This window comes from Dermacentor andersoni, chromosome 11, assembly GCF_023375885.2.
Source record: "Dermacentor andersoni chromosome 11, qqDerAnde1_hic_scaffold, whole genome shotgun sequence".
Taxonomy (NCBI): domain Eukaryota; kingdom Metazoa; phylum Arthropoda; class Arachnida; order Ixodida; family Ixodidae; genus Dermacentor; species Dermacentor andersoni.
Window position 1 is genome coordinate 73,599,454 of NC_092824.1, and position 14,058 is coordinate 73,613,511.

General features: G+C 44.1%; 1 protein-coding gene across 1 annotated transcript in view; it reads right to left on the reverse strand.

Annotated features, from left to right (window-relative positions):
* Nucleotides 1-439: 439 nt before the first annotated feature.
* The window catches only part of LOC140214139 (neprilysin-2-like), a 42,380-nt gene continuing 28,761 nt past the window's right edge, over nt 440-14,058 (reverse strand). The window contains exons 8-11 of the mRNA XM_072285499.1: nt 7,629-7,727; nt 5,791-5,895; nt 5,613-5,689; nt 440-581 (exon numbers count right to left, since the gene is read on the reverse strand). Coding sequence (XP_072141600.1) covers nt 476-581; nt 5,613-5,689; nt 5,791-5,895; nt 7,629-7,727 — 387 coding nt within the window. The 3' untranslated portion in view covers nt 440-475. The remainder of the gene's footprint in view (nt 582-5,612; nt 5,690-5,790; nt 5,896-7,628; nt 7,728-14,058) is intronic.

The following is a 14,058-nucleotide window of genomic DNA, read 5'->3' on the forward strand; positions in this document are numbered from 1 at the left end:
AGCTGCCGCCCGTCTGATCCTTCTGCTATCAAGTATATTGATATGTTGGAGTGGGTTCAGAAGCGTGTAGCTCGGTTTGTGACGTGCACCTATGATATCCGAAGATGCTCCTCAAATGTAGTCAAATCGCTCGGCTGGGTCTTGTGCTCTGGAAGAGGTCAGCTCCCAAAGCTGTCATTGCTTTACTATATACTAAAAAACAAAACTGGCGTAGATAAGCACAAGTATTTCAAAAAGCTCACCTACCTGTCCTCAAGCGTAAATCATTTTTAAAGATGTGCGAGCGTAACTACCGCATTAATCTATTCAAGTAGGCATTTTTTCCACGTACTGTGCATGACTAGAATTCTAGCGAATTAGTGACAAGATGCCAATAAGGCGCAAGAACTCATTAAGCCTAGAGCTTTGCACATCAGTAGTATTTATTCATTCAATTTTTCAACACAGTTGTTTTATGGAGTAGTCGTATGGTTCTTCACCATAAAGAGCAGGTTTCATTCCTGGGCGGATACAAAGCGGAGCCAGGTGAACAGTTGAAGGCCTTACCAAATTCTGGAAAATTTTTCATGGCCTCATTGACCCTAAAAAATAAATAAAAGACACATTTTATGATTTTGTGAGCAAAGACAAGGGATCGTCGTTTTTACAAACGATATCACTGCCTCTATAAAACAACTTCATGAAACGGTAATCACATTGGTGATTATGTCATAGGTACCGTATTGAATTTCTCAGCATAGAGCTTTGTTGATATAAACATATGGGACTGTAATTTTAAGTTTATTTGCGTCTCGCTTAAGCGATAACGCCAGGAGTGACAAGCTCTGCCGCAACTTTTCTTTACTTAGCTGACTTAGTTACAATAACGCGAATCAGCACATTTATAGCTCAGACTTCATTGTTCAGACTTCATTCCAAGTAATATCGCTGTACTAAAAACGAATGAATTAAAAAATTTTTTCGATGCCAGGGTAAACATTTCTTCGTTTCTACGTTACTTGGAAGCTTTCATGAACAGTCAAAGCAATCTCAGAAAGCGGCCTCATTAAGTTATTCTTGCAATGTCAGCCCGCCTAGGCTATTTAGCAGCGTTTGCATCATTTTCTACTCACTAGTGATCAATATCAGGTTTTCTTGTAGCGAAATCAAGACCTGTTACTCAGACTAACCTGTCAACACACATTTTGTTCTGAGAATGATTGTTTACGTTATCATAGCAAATATCTGCCAATTGTGTTGATGTGACCACACAGTCACATTAGCCTTGTTTTAAATTGTTATCACTTAGACTCTAAAGCTATCATAAAGTCTACGGGACAACTGAAAAAGTAATCATTGTGTCATCGGCGCCAATCTGCTCCGAGAAGTTCAGTCTACTACATCACCGTACATTTTTGTAGAATTTCATTTTGTACATGTTCACCTATAGCATGCGCCAGAAATTCTCTTTTGCAATGTGCCAAAAATATGTCGGCAGTTGCTCTAATGCAGCCATCCAGAGCGTAAAAAGCGCGTCCTTTTTTTGTATTAATGACAGGGGGCACTCCAATACTGTTGACGCCAAGAATTAACAATAATACGTCACGGTAGACGCCGAATAAGTGGCATCTGGGTGTTTTGGGCAGCGGCTCAACGATTATGACATCTTTTAATGCCACTGACTGCCAACTAAACGGAAGATACCATTTAAAAACGGTATCATGAGAAGTATCAGAGAGAGAGAGAGAAAGCAAGGGTAGGAAAGGCAGGGAGGTCAACCAGAACAGCATCCGGTTTGCTACCCTACACGGGGGGTGGGGTAAAGGAGAATAGAAAGAGGAAGAAAGTATCAGTATATCGCAAAATTTTAGGCGGATTGCTGCAGGTGAAGCAATCTTCAATTTGACGGACACATCGAGCCACCTTCCTGAGTCTTGTTATACTGAGCGTAAAAAATTACAATGGTTATCATTTGTTCACAAAGAAACTGCACAGCTTAAGCAGCAGCAATAGTTTCGCTAGAACCTGCTGTGCTTCAACGACACGCCTTGCAAACAGCGGTGGCGACATACGGGTAAGTGGAAACGTGTGAATACACTGCTGCCAACTGTCTGGGCGGTGACATAGGGAACGAGAGAGCCTGAAAACAACTGCGGCAAAAATAAAGATTTCGGTCGAAAATTTCCTTGAAGAGACTGCATGATTAATATATGCAGTCAGAATACTTAAACGCGCAGCAAAACCTACCTATTCGTGCAAGTTCTGTGATTGCTACAAAGCGGCACGGCTTTTTAGCTGATAGCTGTGTTATGCCCTCTACTCAAACTGGATTCACAACACAGAGAAGATCGCTGACGCAATCGTCAGCGAACACGTGACACACATCTAACCACTAACCTAGCCACCATTCACACGACAGAGAAGAAAAACTGAGGACAACGAGGGCGCTGCTCTGGCTCTCTGCAGTGTGTGGCTGACAGCTCACACACATCGCAATACAGAAATTGTTATCTCGCCGCCATTAATGGAACAATTTAATTTACATGCTTGCTGTGAATCTTTTTATTTGAACGAATGGAATAAACAGTATTTTAACGTGGCGGCGTAGAAAATAAAGCGCTTCGTTACCCTTACCTTGGTATTTCAAGCCAACAAGAGCAACGGGGATTTCACTTTCGCCCGTGTTGGAAACTGTTTCGTCGTAACACAGTGAACTCAGCAACAACGGGAGGCATATGATCTTTCAGTACGCATTTTGCAAGATCAAATTGCAATTTGCTCGGTCTTACGAATGAAGTTTAAGTATATGAAGATTTAACTCTGGGCCAACTGGGATATTCACGTGGAATTGTACGAGAGATGCATACATGCTTTTGATAACCTCCCAACTGTTCTTGATTAAATGCATTGCATATAATAGTGAAACCTGAAACTTATCGCCTGCTGAAAATGAGACTTTGGTTTAAGACACGATACTGTTTTCGGTCCCTTGCCGATTTCGCCAAGAAGACTGTTCATGTAGAGCAGGACAAGCCGCAGCTATTTACTTCCTTCTACCAAGGCTCATAAGCCGACATGTGTTGATTCATTTGGTTGTGCTGCCGACAACGAAGTTTGCACAGATGCAAATGGTTGCGGCATCGGTGTTATTCTTGCCCAACAGTAGCCCGGTATCATCTGTGGTATTGCTGACGCCAGCCGGCTCTTCTTCGCATCGTAGTGGAATTTTCTACACTGAAGAGCGAATGTCGTGGTCTCATTTTATCCGCCGCAAAATTTCATCTCTCTTTTTTTGGCCCACACTTTTACGTTGTTAGAGACCATCATGTCACTGCTGGCTGTCCACGCTTAAAGACCCCTCTGGACGCCTCGGTGGCAGGGTGTTGATATTAAGAGTATACTCATTTTCTGTGCTATACAAATCAAGGTAATTGCACAAGGACGCCATCTATCTCTCACGTCATACGACCTACCCACCTGATCGCACCGACAACGACACCAATGCCAGCGCCCTGTCTATTACGGAATTTATCTACGTCGCCATTTAGCACAGCCGTGATCCCTCTCTACGGTTTATCATCGACCGTCTCACCGCTCAAACCTTGTAGCCTACTACACATCGTATGTTCCTTTTAAAAGACGATTTGTTGTACGGACACAACTTGCAACACCAAAGCGCCCAACTTGTCAGCGTTTTCGAGCACCAACGCATTAGCTGCGCCGTGTTCACGCAACTTCTTGATGCCTCCTCTTTTCTCCCCGCTGCACACTTGGGCGCGACGCATACTTATGACCACGCTCATGTACGTTTTTTTCTTGCCTTCACTGTTTATTCGACGATACTTTGCAACAATACATTGCAACCTGTAAACGTGACGAACGCCGCGAAAAGCTTTTCTGGCTTCAAGCCGGCCTACTCAAGCCGGCATTTGCACTGAGCCATTTTTCACGTGGGGCTGGACCTCTCCATACTTTTCTCAACATCTAACTTAGGCAACCGATGGATTGTCGTCGCCCCTGATGATGCGACTCGCTTCATTATCGCGTAGGTGCTCTTTACTAGCTTCTCCACCGAAGTCACCGACCTCGTGAAATTATCCTTTACCACGGTTCTTCCGGTCTGCTCCTGACATATCGCTGGCTCAGTTTTCTCACCAAAGTGGCTGATCTTTTCCAGTCATGAACCACTCATCGTCAGTTCACGAAGGCCTATCATCCGCAAACAAACAGACTAACCAAGTGCCTCAACCGCATGCGTGCCAACATGGTCGCAATGTACATCAAGGAAGAACACCGTGATTCGGACTCTGCATTGCCCATTGTTAAGATCTCGGCAGAGCCCTGCGAGCTATTCACCCTTGTGTCTCACGTATTTCCCCTACTTGCTCCTTCATTTCGACTCTGCTTCCTATTCATACATCCTCGACCTGTTCCTTCGCTCATGACATGATTGCCCGCACCGAACCTGCACGCAGTATCGCCCGTATTCCTCAATAGATATCTGATCCTCCTCCGGCCACCTTTTTCGACACGCGGACCCAGTGATTGACCTGACCTACGGGATTTGTGAACAGGTGGCCCCACGTGTGTCTAGGGCCCTTTTTACAAAACTTGTACGCCTCTCCAGCCTCAAGCCGTATTACTCGGACTCGCACACTGTGCTTTGAGCTGCAAGAAATTCCGGAACTTTACGGAGAAATGCATTAGCGTTCCATTTACTTTTGCGCTTCATAGCACATTCGGCAGTCTTTTAATTTGTTTGTGGTTGTGCACACCGTATTTCCGACATGCAGGTTTGAAGAACTCTAGTTGTCTTCTTTATTTTAAGGTTTAGGGCCACATTCACTGTAAGATGAAAATGACCATTCTACTCAAATACCAACACTGTTTGATATTTTGTTAAGAGTCATAGGTGTCACTTCGTTTATGAGATATTTAGTACTTTGATTATTGATTAATTTCTATCTTTTTTCTAGAATTATAGACGCATTATTTACTCACTGTATATGTTTTATTTATTTTTTAGTTCAGCGCCTTTGCAAAACCTCCATGGTAGGTGAGTGTTATGAATTTAAAACTAGTTGAAGTGCTTGAGCAGCTCTTTAAATACGTTAATACAAAACCGTTAACAGAATTCAGCATATTTCGAAACTGGTGATGGTGAAATAAAACTGCACAGCCAAAATTACTTTCTCGACAGAAAGTCACCATGGAGACCTAGGTGAACTAGGTTCTTTGCTGCAATGCTTCTTTATACATAACGGTAAAAGTAAGCTATTTGCAGTCAGCATAGATTAAATAGAATGGATTGTTGAATGCTCTTTTTATTCAATGCAGCCCCCCGTGCTGCCCTATAAGTGTTCTCGAATTACTTGTGACACTTTTCTGACTCTTCGTGACATAGTACCCTAACGAAAGGAAATGCTGAAAATATTAGGTAGTGTAGACTAGAATAATTTCAACTGATGAGCTACTACTGCTATATGCTTGCACAATACAAAAAAATATGAAGAAAGGATAAGATTGAGCTCTTATTTTAGTTTTATTGAAATTCTGTGAAAAAGAATGAAAGAGGGGAATAATACCATGAAACCACGCATACACATCTACTGAACCTATAGTTTTTTTCTTACCTGTTAGGCGTAGCGCTGTATTTTGCCTTCCTTATCTCTTTGATGAGCGTAGGGTTATCTGCTATTCTGCACTGAGTCTGTAGAAATAACGCAAAAGCAATAACAGTCATTTTAAAAGTAATTCAGAAATGTACGCTCATATAGAATATTATTATTTACCCAAACACAGACAACCTACCCTAGCTGTCGAAAGGAAGAACAGCTGCAATCCGGTAACGTTCTCTAGACCTTTCAGTCGAGTGTCTATCCCTGCACATTCTTCTTTAAGTACTTGGTCATACGCCTGGAAATGAAAGAGAGGACGGTATAATTATGCCGTTCACCAAAATCGTGCCCTTAAGTTGACCTCGAAGTACTGCAGTCTTAGTATGCTTCAATTTTAATTCATTTTATGCAGCGCAATCACTCAACCATCTTTAACTTGCGTGGTAGCCGGTGGCAAAGAAAATAACAGAAATGGTGTGAGGATGAATTAAAAAATATTGTTGAAATTCATGGCCAATTCCATAGTTCATTTGCCCCGATTAATTGTTACCTTACGTGTACAGACGTGATGACTTAGGTGTTTCCCTGCTTTGTTTCAGCTTGCTTCTACTCTTTTACAAAGTCTGCCATATTGACCTTTGGAAAGAAGATTTCAAGGCGAGGCGAATGGTGATAGAAAGCTTGCTGTCAATTAACGCCAGCATTTCAAAAACAGGTGCCTTGAACTCTTACACGGTTTTTAGCAGCTTGTTTTTTTTCGTATGAAATCCAGAAGTACCGAGTAAATTGTACGGCAACTGTGCGCACGACCACAATCGAGAAATAACGAAGAGTTCTGTTTACACATTATTACGTAGCGGTTTATATTTCCTGCACTTGCAGCCACGTGGTTTTTTTTTTCCTTTTGTTAAAAGCTTATTTGGGTATCGGCTTGTACTATGTGTGTTGCAATTTTTCAGAATATACCTATGAAGTTTCATCTCGTTGCGCCTAAAATAAGTCGCATTTCAATATCCTCGAAGTGCGAGTGCACGCGCATTATTTTGACTCTGTGAGTCTCTCACCATGAAATGCACAAGGTGCATGACTTTCCTTACTTAGCGGTTAAAATGTGCAGCGTATAGCTTAGCGCAATATGGCTGTGTAGTACTAATTAATAATAATGTAAATAATAATAATAATAATAATAATAATACCCCACCCCCCCCACCCCTGCGCGAAATGCAGGGGGGGGTTGGGGGGGGTTGGGTGGGGGGAGCGAGGGGGGGGGAGGCTGCGCTACGCTCCTGCAGCAACAGTCTATACTTGCAATACATTAACAGATATACTGGGCTGCCAAGAAGAAGCCCCTGCGTCCAGCAGCATCGCAAGCGCTCGGCTCACTCTGCTCACGCTGCTCGTCACTGGTGCCTTTCGAGACGGTGCCTCACGCTGCCTCGCCGTTTCTATTCGTCGCGTCTGTGAAGGAAAGCACCGCCAGTAAACCTCTTGTCAATTGGGAGAGGTTGTTGGCGTTCACTCGCTGCTTGCACCCTGGAGCTTCGCAGGCGAACGCTTACGCCCATCATGACCTACAACACCGACCCACCGGCACCTTCAGCCCAGTCCGTCATATGTACCAGGCTTCCTCGACAACGTGATCCGAAGATCTTCAGTGGCAGAAATGACATCGCTGTGGAGGACTGGTTTGCATCTTACGTGCAATTTTTTAAAAGTGAATACGTCTTTGTCATTTTTTTTCAAAAATATTTGGGGAGGCGCCGTCGGTTTAATTCGGAGTTCCGACTCCATTATTAAACATACATTAAGCACGTTTCCAGAAACATTGTATTGTGCAGAAAAACCGTTTTGCGCATGGAACAATATCCTTCATCGAAAGCACTTCTGAATAAAATGAGCATGTGTAATTGTTTGATGTTGTGTTTAATTAGCGTAAGAATGTTAAGTTTTGCTTTCAGAGTTTTACATAGACATTTCACGACTCCAAAATATATCGCCTGAATATTTCCGTGAGGCATTGCTGAAACTCACCTTAAAAGCCACCTGGAGGGCAATGTTGTCAGCAAGATCTTCGTTTAATGTTCTGCTCCATGGTACGCGTTGTTTTGAGTTTTTGTAATAATTCAGTTGCTGCAAAGGAATTTATATATTAAACCTGCAGTGGACTATACGGGTGTGGTAGGGTAAATGCGTCTATGAAACACGTTTCTGGGCTAGTTAATGCACAATTGACTACCACAACTGAGGTGCCGCAAGAGATGAGGGACGACAGCAGAAGCACAGAGCGGTGCGTCTGTCTGCATTGCATTTCGAGTCTCTCGTAGTTTGCTGTGCTAAAATTCTGGTAAATAACTGCGTCAATGTGGGTCACCGTTATATCTGGCAAATTCATGTAAGACATAATACTATGTATTTTTGAGCTCAATTTAAGCATACATTAGCTTATATTGCTACCGTCTTTTTACGTCACCGTTTCTAACTGCTTCTGTACCAAAGTTTCGCAATAATTTCCGAATGGAGCATGCCGATCGTATAACCTAAACAAAGGATGAGAATTTAAATTGGGAACACCATTCTATAAACTAGTCTATACAGGGAAATTAAAAATGAGTTTACACTATGAGCATCTAAGAAAAAATATAGACCCGACTACTAGGAGGCAGATTACAAAATATCAATGCCGCATACAATTAGTCAACTGACCCAAATATGCTGTTAGCCTTGCCAAAATTTTGTTTAACGCGAAACACTGTCGAGTAGCCACCTAGATAAAAAATATTTTCGCGCAATAACGCTTCTTGAAGCGCGTGGGAACAGCATGACGTAGTCTTTCTCATAACGTAATTTGCGGTGTCTACGGGAAAAGTCACCAAATATTCGGTGATCGAAGATGATCCGGCACTGTGCGGCGCAACTTGTGAAGGGCACCGAGGTCTCCGTATTGAACAATTTCCCTGAGAAGATTTGATTCAGCCATTCGGTAGAAATTTTGTGTTCACAGACATGCGACTTCTTTCATTCCTCTAAACGTCCACTGAAATTAGCAGAATTTTGCGAACTCTGACACCAAGTATCATGCAGCCAAACATATAAAGGAAAAGCGTTGCTAGAAAATAACTTATTTCTTTATCGGAGTCTATACTTACCTACCACTTAATATCAATCTAGTCTTTCACTATTGGCCATAATGTCTTCGTCTCACTTCCCCAAAGAGCCCCCCCCCTCGATAGGTGGCCTTATCAATATTACAAGAAATGTGCAATAAAGAAGCCACTCAAGAAAAAAGAACGACCGTCCCCTCAAGAATGCTACGCATTAAAATCAGCAAATGTGATCCAACCTAACATGTTTCGAAGGTTCGTTTCGAACCGCGTTTCCGCAGCACAGAAGTACAATGCTCTCTGAACAGAGACCCAAGTTTGCGTGAACGAGGTTAGATACGGATAGAACTACCGCTAGCTGAGTGAAGTTCAATATAATGCTAATTTCGGAAGCGCGTAACAAGAAAGCAAGGATAAAAGAAATGTTGGCCGTATTTTTTGTCAGTGCCATGAAATTGTGCACCACCAATTTGAACCAAAATATCAATTTTTCAACGTCACTTTTTAAGTAGAAATCCTAAAGCAGCTAGGGCATTGTGTGTGCCGCGTGCGACCCAATTTGTAAAAAAAAAACGATGTGCGATTATGCACCACAATTATGTTTCTGCAATATCTGCATTGATCGTACGTGAAGTTTTAACATGGCTAGCAAGACTCAGTAAGCATGACGTAACGCTTAGATATATGAAGCGCGTATGGGCCACTACGGCAGTACATTATATATATAGCGCTTTCCATTCTTATCATATAGCTGTTCATTGCCTGACCTCAACTCGCACAGATGGTGGCAGCTAATCACCGTCACTTAGTGGGCCCCGTCAACGCGCATCAAACCACTGGACCAGTCAGCAGACGCATGACTTGGATACAGACTTCGAAAAGTGAGTTGCCATAGTTCTCCCTGGCTACTCTGCTAAGCAAGCAGCACAAAGAAGTAAAATAAGCTACGTTATTTTTAACAGTTGGAGAGTTGCAGTTGAAGTTGGAGAGGAAGGCAGCAATGCTTACAGCGCCTTCAAATTCGACAATGAAGCAGATCAGAACAGCGTCGACTTTTTTCTTGAGAAATTTGAAGAATTCTATGAACCAGTGACAAACTTGACGTTTAAGAAATTCGTTTCGCATCAAGAGACCAAAAGCAACGGGAGTGTTCCAATGTCTGGCTAACAGACCTCGGGGTTTCAACAAAGAGCTGCGAGTTCACCGGCCTAGAAGGTCATTTGCTCTGTAGCCAAATCATTCTGGGACTGCAAAACAAAAACCTGCAGGAAAGTCATATTGCCGAGGACCCGCCATACAATAGGACCATGAAAACTTGCCGGGCCGAAGAACTGTAAAAGGAGCAATTTAAAATGTTCAGTAAAGGCACAGAAGCCGCTCGTGGCACAGTGATTTCGCCACAGTTACCGTGGCGAAACGTGTACGGTTCAAGGAAAAACACGCTTAAAGTGTAATGGGTGTAATGTATTTGCTCAAGCCTATAGATTGTGCATGCGGTGCCAAACTACAGGCGTTAAAGACGAGCTGCGCGAGGTTCAAGCAGAAGAATATGATTTTTTTACAAGCCTTCACTCTCAGCACCGTCAAAGTGATAGATGATTAGAGTGCTACAGTTAAAAATGAAGGCCGAAAGTTCATGTGTAAGCTAGACAGATGCTAAATGTTGGGTCATATTAAGCTAAGATGCTTAAAAGCTGCCGAACAAGCCTCTGCAACCTGTCCCGCTACATTGCCCACTTTCGTCAGCCATAAAACTACCGCGAGGGAAAAAAAGCGGCTGCACGTGTTCGCAAACAACACCATGCACGACAGACAGACAGACAACGAACTTTATTTAATCCTGAGGAGCTACTGTCAGGACCTCCTAACGGGAGGCCATTGTAGCCGCTGGCCGCGGCCACGTAAAGGACAGAACGCCGTGACGCTCCGCTCTTTCCTGGGCCCTCTGGATAGCCTGGGCTTGCTCTCGGAGTACCATGCACGAAGAGTCATTTTTCATGGTGGAGCAAAGTGTACCTGCGAGTCAAAGCCGATGAGTGGCGAAACGCCTAGGGTTTCCTTGTTGCCTGCAATACATTCACGTCGAAGAGGCATACCCAGCAGCAGAACCTTTCGCAGAAGTTTTCAGTGGACTGGGACAGCTGAAAGGCGTGGAGTAGGCAATGAAGCTAAGGCCCAGAGCCATAGGAGTCGCCTGGCCAGCAAGCACATTTGTGGTGGTCCTTCAAAACAAAACTAAAGAAGAGGTGTAGCGCATGGAAGAACAAGGCACGATATAAAAGGTAATAATCCCGAAGGGATGCCTAGTCGCATGGTCACAGTAGTTAAGAAAGATAAAGAGCTCATCTGGTTAGACCCCATAGCGCTAAAAGAGGCGTCCTTACGGGCCTACTATCTGATGCCTATTCTAGAAAACTTTGTGCCAAAGGTTGCGGGCACCAACTTTTTTGCAACTTCAGACGCAGCATTGGGGTCTTGGCTGATAAAGATAAACGACTCAAGTTCCAAACTCTCTACAATGAGTATACCGCGCGGACCCTACCGCTCCTTGCGCATGTTTTTTGGAATTCCCTTTGATCCAGGGATATTTCAGGCAGCGATGCACCGCATCCTAGAAGGCCTGCCAAATTTTGCATTAGTAATGAATGAGAGTCCTTTCTGGGGCAAGACTAAGCCAGAGCACGACCACAATCTACAGCTTCTTTTGAGGCGCTCCCGTGAACAGAATCTTCGAGTAAATTTGAAGAGATGCTTCCTTCTACAGCGAGCAGTGCGCTATCTGGGGCACGTTGTCAGCGCCGAAGGCCGTCATGTGGACCCCCAACGTGTAGAAGACATTCAAGAATGTCCGGCACCAAAAAACTGTAAAGGTGTTCATGTGTTCTTGGGCCCTACCAATTTTGTACATTGTTTATCCCAAACAAGTTTGTAGTGACCCCACCACTTGAACCTTGTTGCACAAAGTCATTGCATGGATCTGGGCAGAAAAGCAGCAGGAAAGCTTTCGTAGATTGCGTGAAGCTCTGATTCAAGCGCCCATCCTCCACTATTTTGACCCAAGCAAACAACTAACGTTACCAATTGAGGCAAGCTAGCTACCCACTCTGCTCAGACAGGATGCACAGCCCGTTGATTCTTCGTCACGGACATAACTGCCGCACAGAAAAGATAGGCTCGAATAAAAAAAAATACTCGCTATTCTTCATAGATGCACCAAATTTCATGACTACTTATTTGGACAGCATGCAGTAACAGTTGAAACTGACCACTGCCCCTTAGTAACAATATTCAGTAAGCCGTTATACCAGCGCCCCTGCGTTTACAAATTGTCTAAATCTACAACATTACCCTATCAATGTGACGTACAAGCATGGCAAAGAACTGATTATATCTGATGCCTTATCAAGGCTCCCTAGTAAAAGATTTATGGAAGAAAACCAGCAATTTCTAGTCGATGTTCTTGAATGTATTTCAGCCTCTCAACGCTCCCTGCAAAATTCACTAGCAATAACGAATGATGATGCCATCTTCGTAAACCTACAGAAGTACGCGAGCAGAACGTGGCCGCTTCTCAAGCAAGAAGTCGCTAGGCCACTTCGTACGTATGGGCGTACCGGAACGATACATGCAGTGGACGGCCTCGCATTTTGTAACAATAACGTAATTGTACCGCAATAAATATTATCGGGAATGCTGTGTCTTTTTCACGAGGCACACGTGGGAGTGAATGTGAGTGCAAAGAAGGTGATCTTTTGGCCCAATAATTCTAGCAACATTGAGCAGTTCTGTAAAGTTTGCAAACTGTGCCAAAAGCATCAGCCTCAACACCCTCGAATGCCACTCCTGAATCGTTATGTACATTCACTACCATTTGGAAATTTTTGGCATGAGCTTGTTCTCCTTTTCTGGCCACGAGTTCCCCCTTATTGTCGGCTTCTACTTGTTCTTCCTTGAAATTCAAGTTTCGTACAACTGCAAGCTCTCTTAACAAGTGTTCTAAAATTTTCTCTGTCCATGGCTTGCCGAGGAAGTTGCGCACTGACAATCGTTAGCCTTTTCACAGCCGCGAGTTCAAGGACTTTCTGAACAGCTTAGGCGTTGATCCCATCACCTCAAGCCCCTATCACAGACGTTCCAATGGCCCTACTGATAGAGCGGTTCAGGAAGCAAAAAAAGCTTTTAAGAAGTGTTCCCTTAAAATACCCATGTTTCAAATGCCGGTGCTTGAATGGCGCAATACCACGCGTCATGTTGCTCACCAGACCCCCCTGCAGAGGCTGATGGGACGCCAAACTTGGACTGTTCTACCGGTTCCTACTACCCTTTTGGGACCGCGGACATTCCCATCTGACACGGTTCAGGGCCGCCTTCAAGAAATACGTCATCGACAGTGGACCTACTACGATCGTAGCAGCAGGGACTTGTCGCGCCAGGCCAGCAGGTCACAGTGTACAATACAAACAAGCGGACCTGGCCTCTCACCATCTTTCTCAGACGAGCCGACGAACACCGCTCGACGATCGTCAAGGCTTACCACGGTCGGGAATTTCGGCGCACGCAAGAGCTTCTCATTCTAGTAGATCTGCAACCTGAAGCGAGCGTCGCACCCGAATACGGATCTTCCACAGAGTCCCCTCAAGAGCCATGGAGAAGAACAAGACAGTGACGCGAGACCTGTCGGTCCACTCAACGCTAGAGACATTAGCCGCATCTCAGTTCCCCTGTAAAAGGGAAGCTGAAGCAAGGCTGAATAAGCACATCGTCACGCTTAGATATATGAACTGCGTGTAACCCACTGCGGCATTCCATTGTATATATACCCCTTCTCATTCTTACATTAAAGTTGTTCACTGCCTGACCTCGACTCACCCACAGCCGCCAGTTTCATCGCAGTGCTGGAACACTTTCCACATTCGCCAGACTTCCGGCGACTGTTTATGCGCTACAGGTATTCTTTAGTAACTTACGCACCTTTCGCAATGTTGTACAGTTTCTAACCTTTTCACGTGAACTAGAGCCGCGGAGTTTTTGATAAAGCGTAAGTAATACTGGGTCGGTTGTCGATTGGGGACAGAAAGCTTGCGACATAGTGTATGAACAGTTGGGAGCCTTTCAATTGATGATAGAATATGGGCCACGTTGATAGGTGCTGCTTTTTCGCGCAAGCTGAAGTCACTGGGCAAGCGCGACGCTTTCACGGTGACACGGTCACTGGACGTGACAACGCGTATCTGCTGCTCTTCAATGAAAACAAGGTACGCTTGAGAGAGGAGCATGGCTACTCCAGATGCCTCATCAAACTATCCAATAATTTCTCTGCACTTGTATGCTAAATCAAAACCCTCTCTGTATCGTAACTT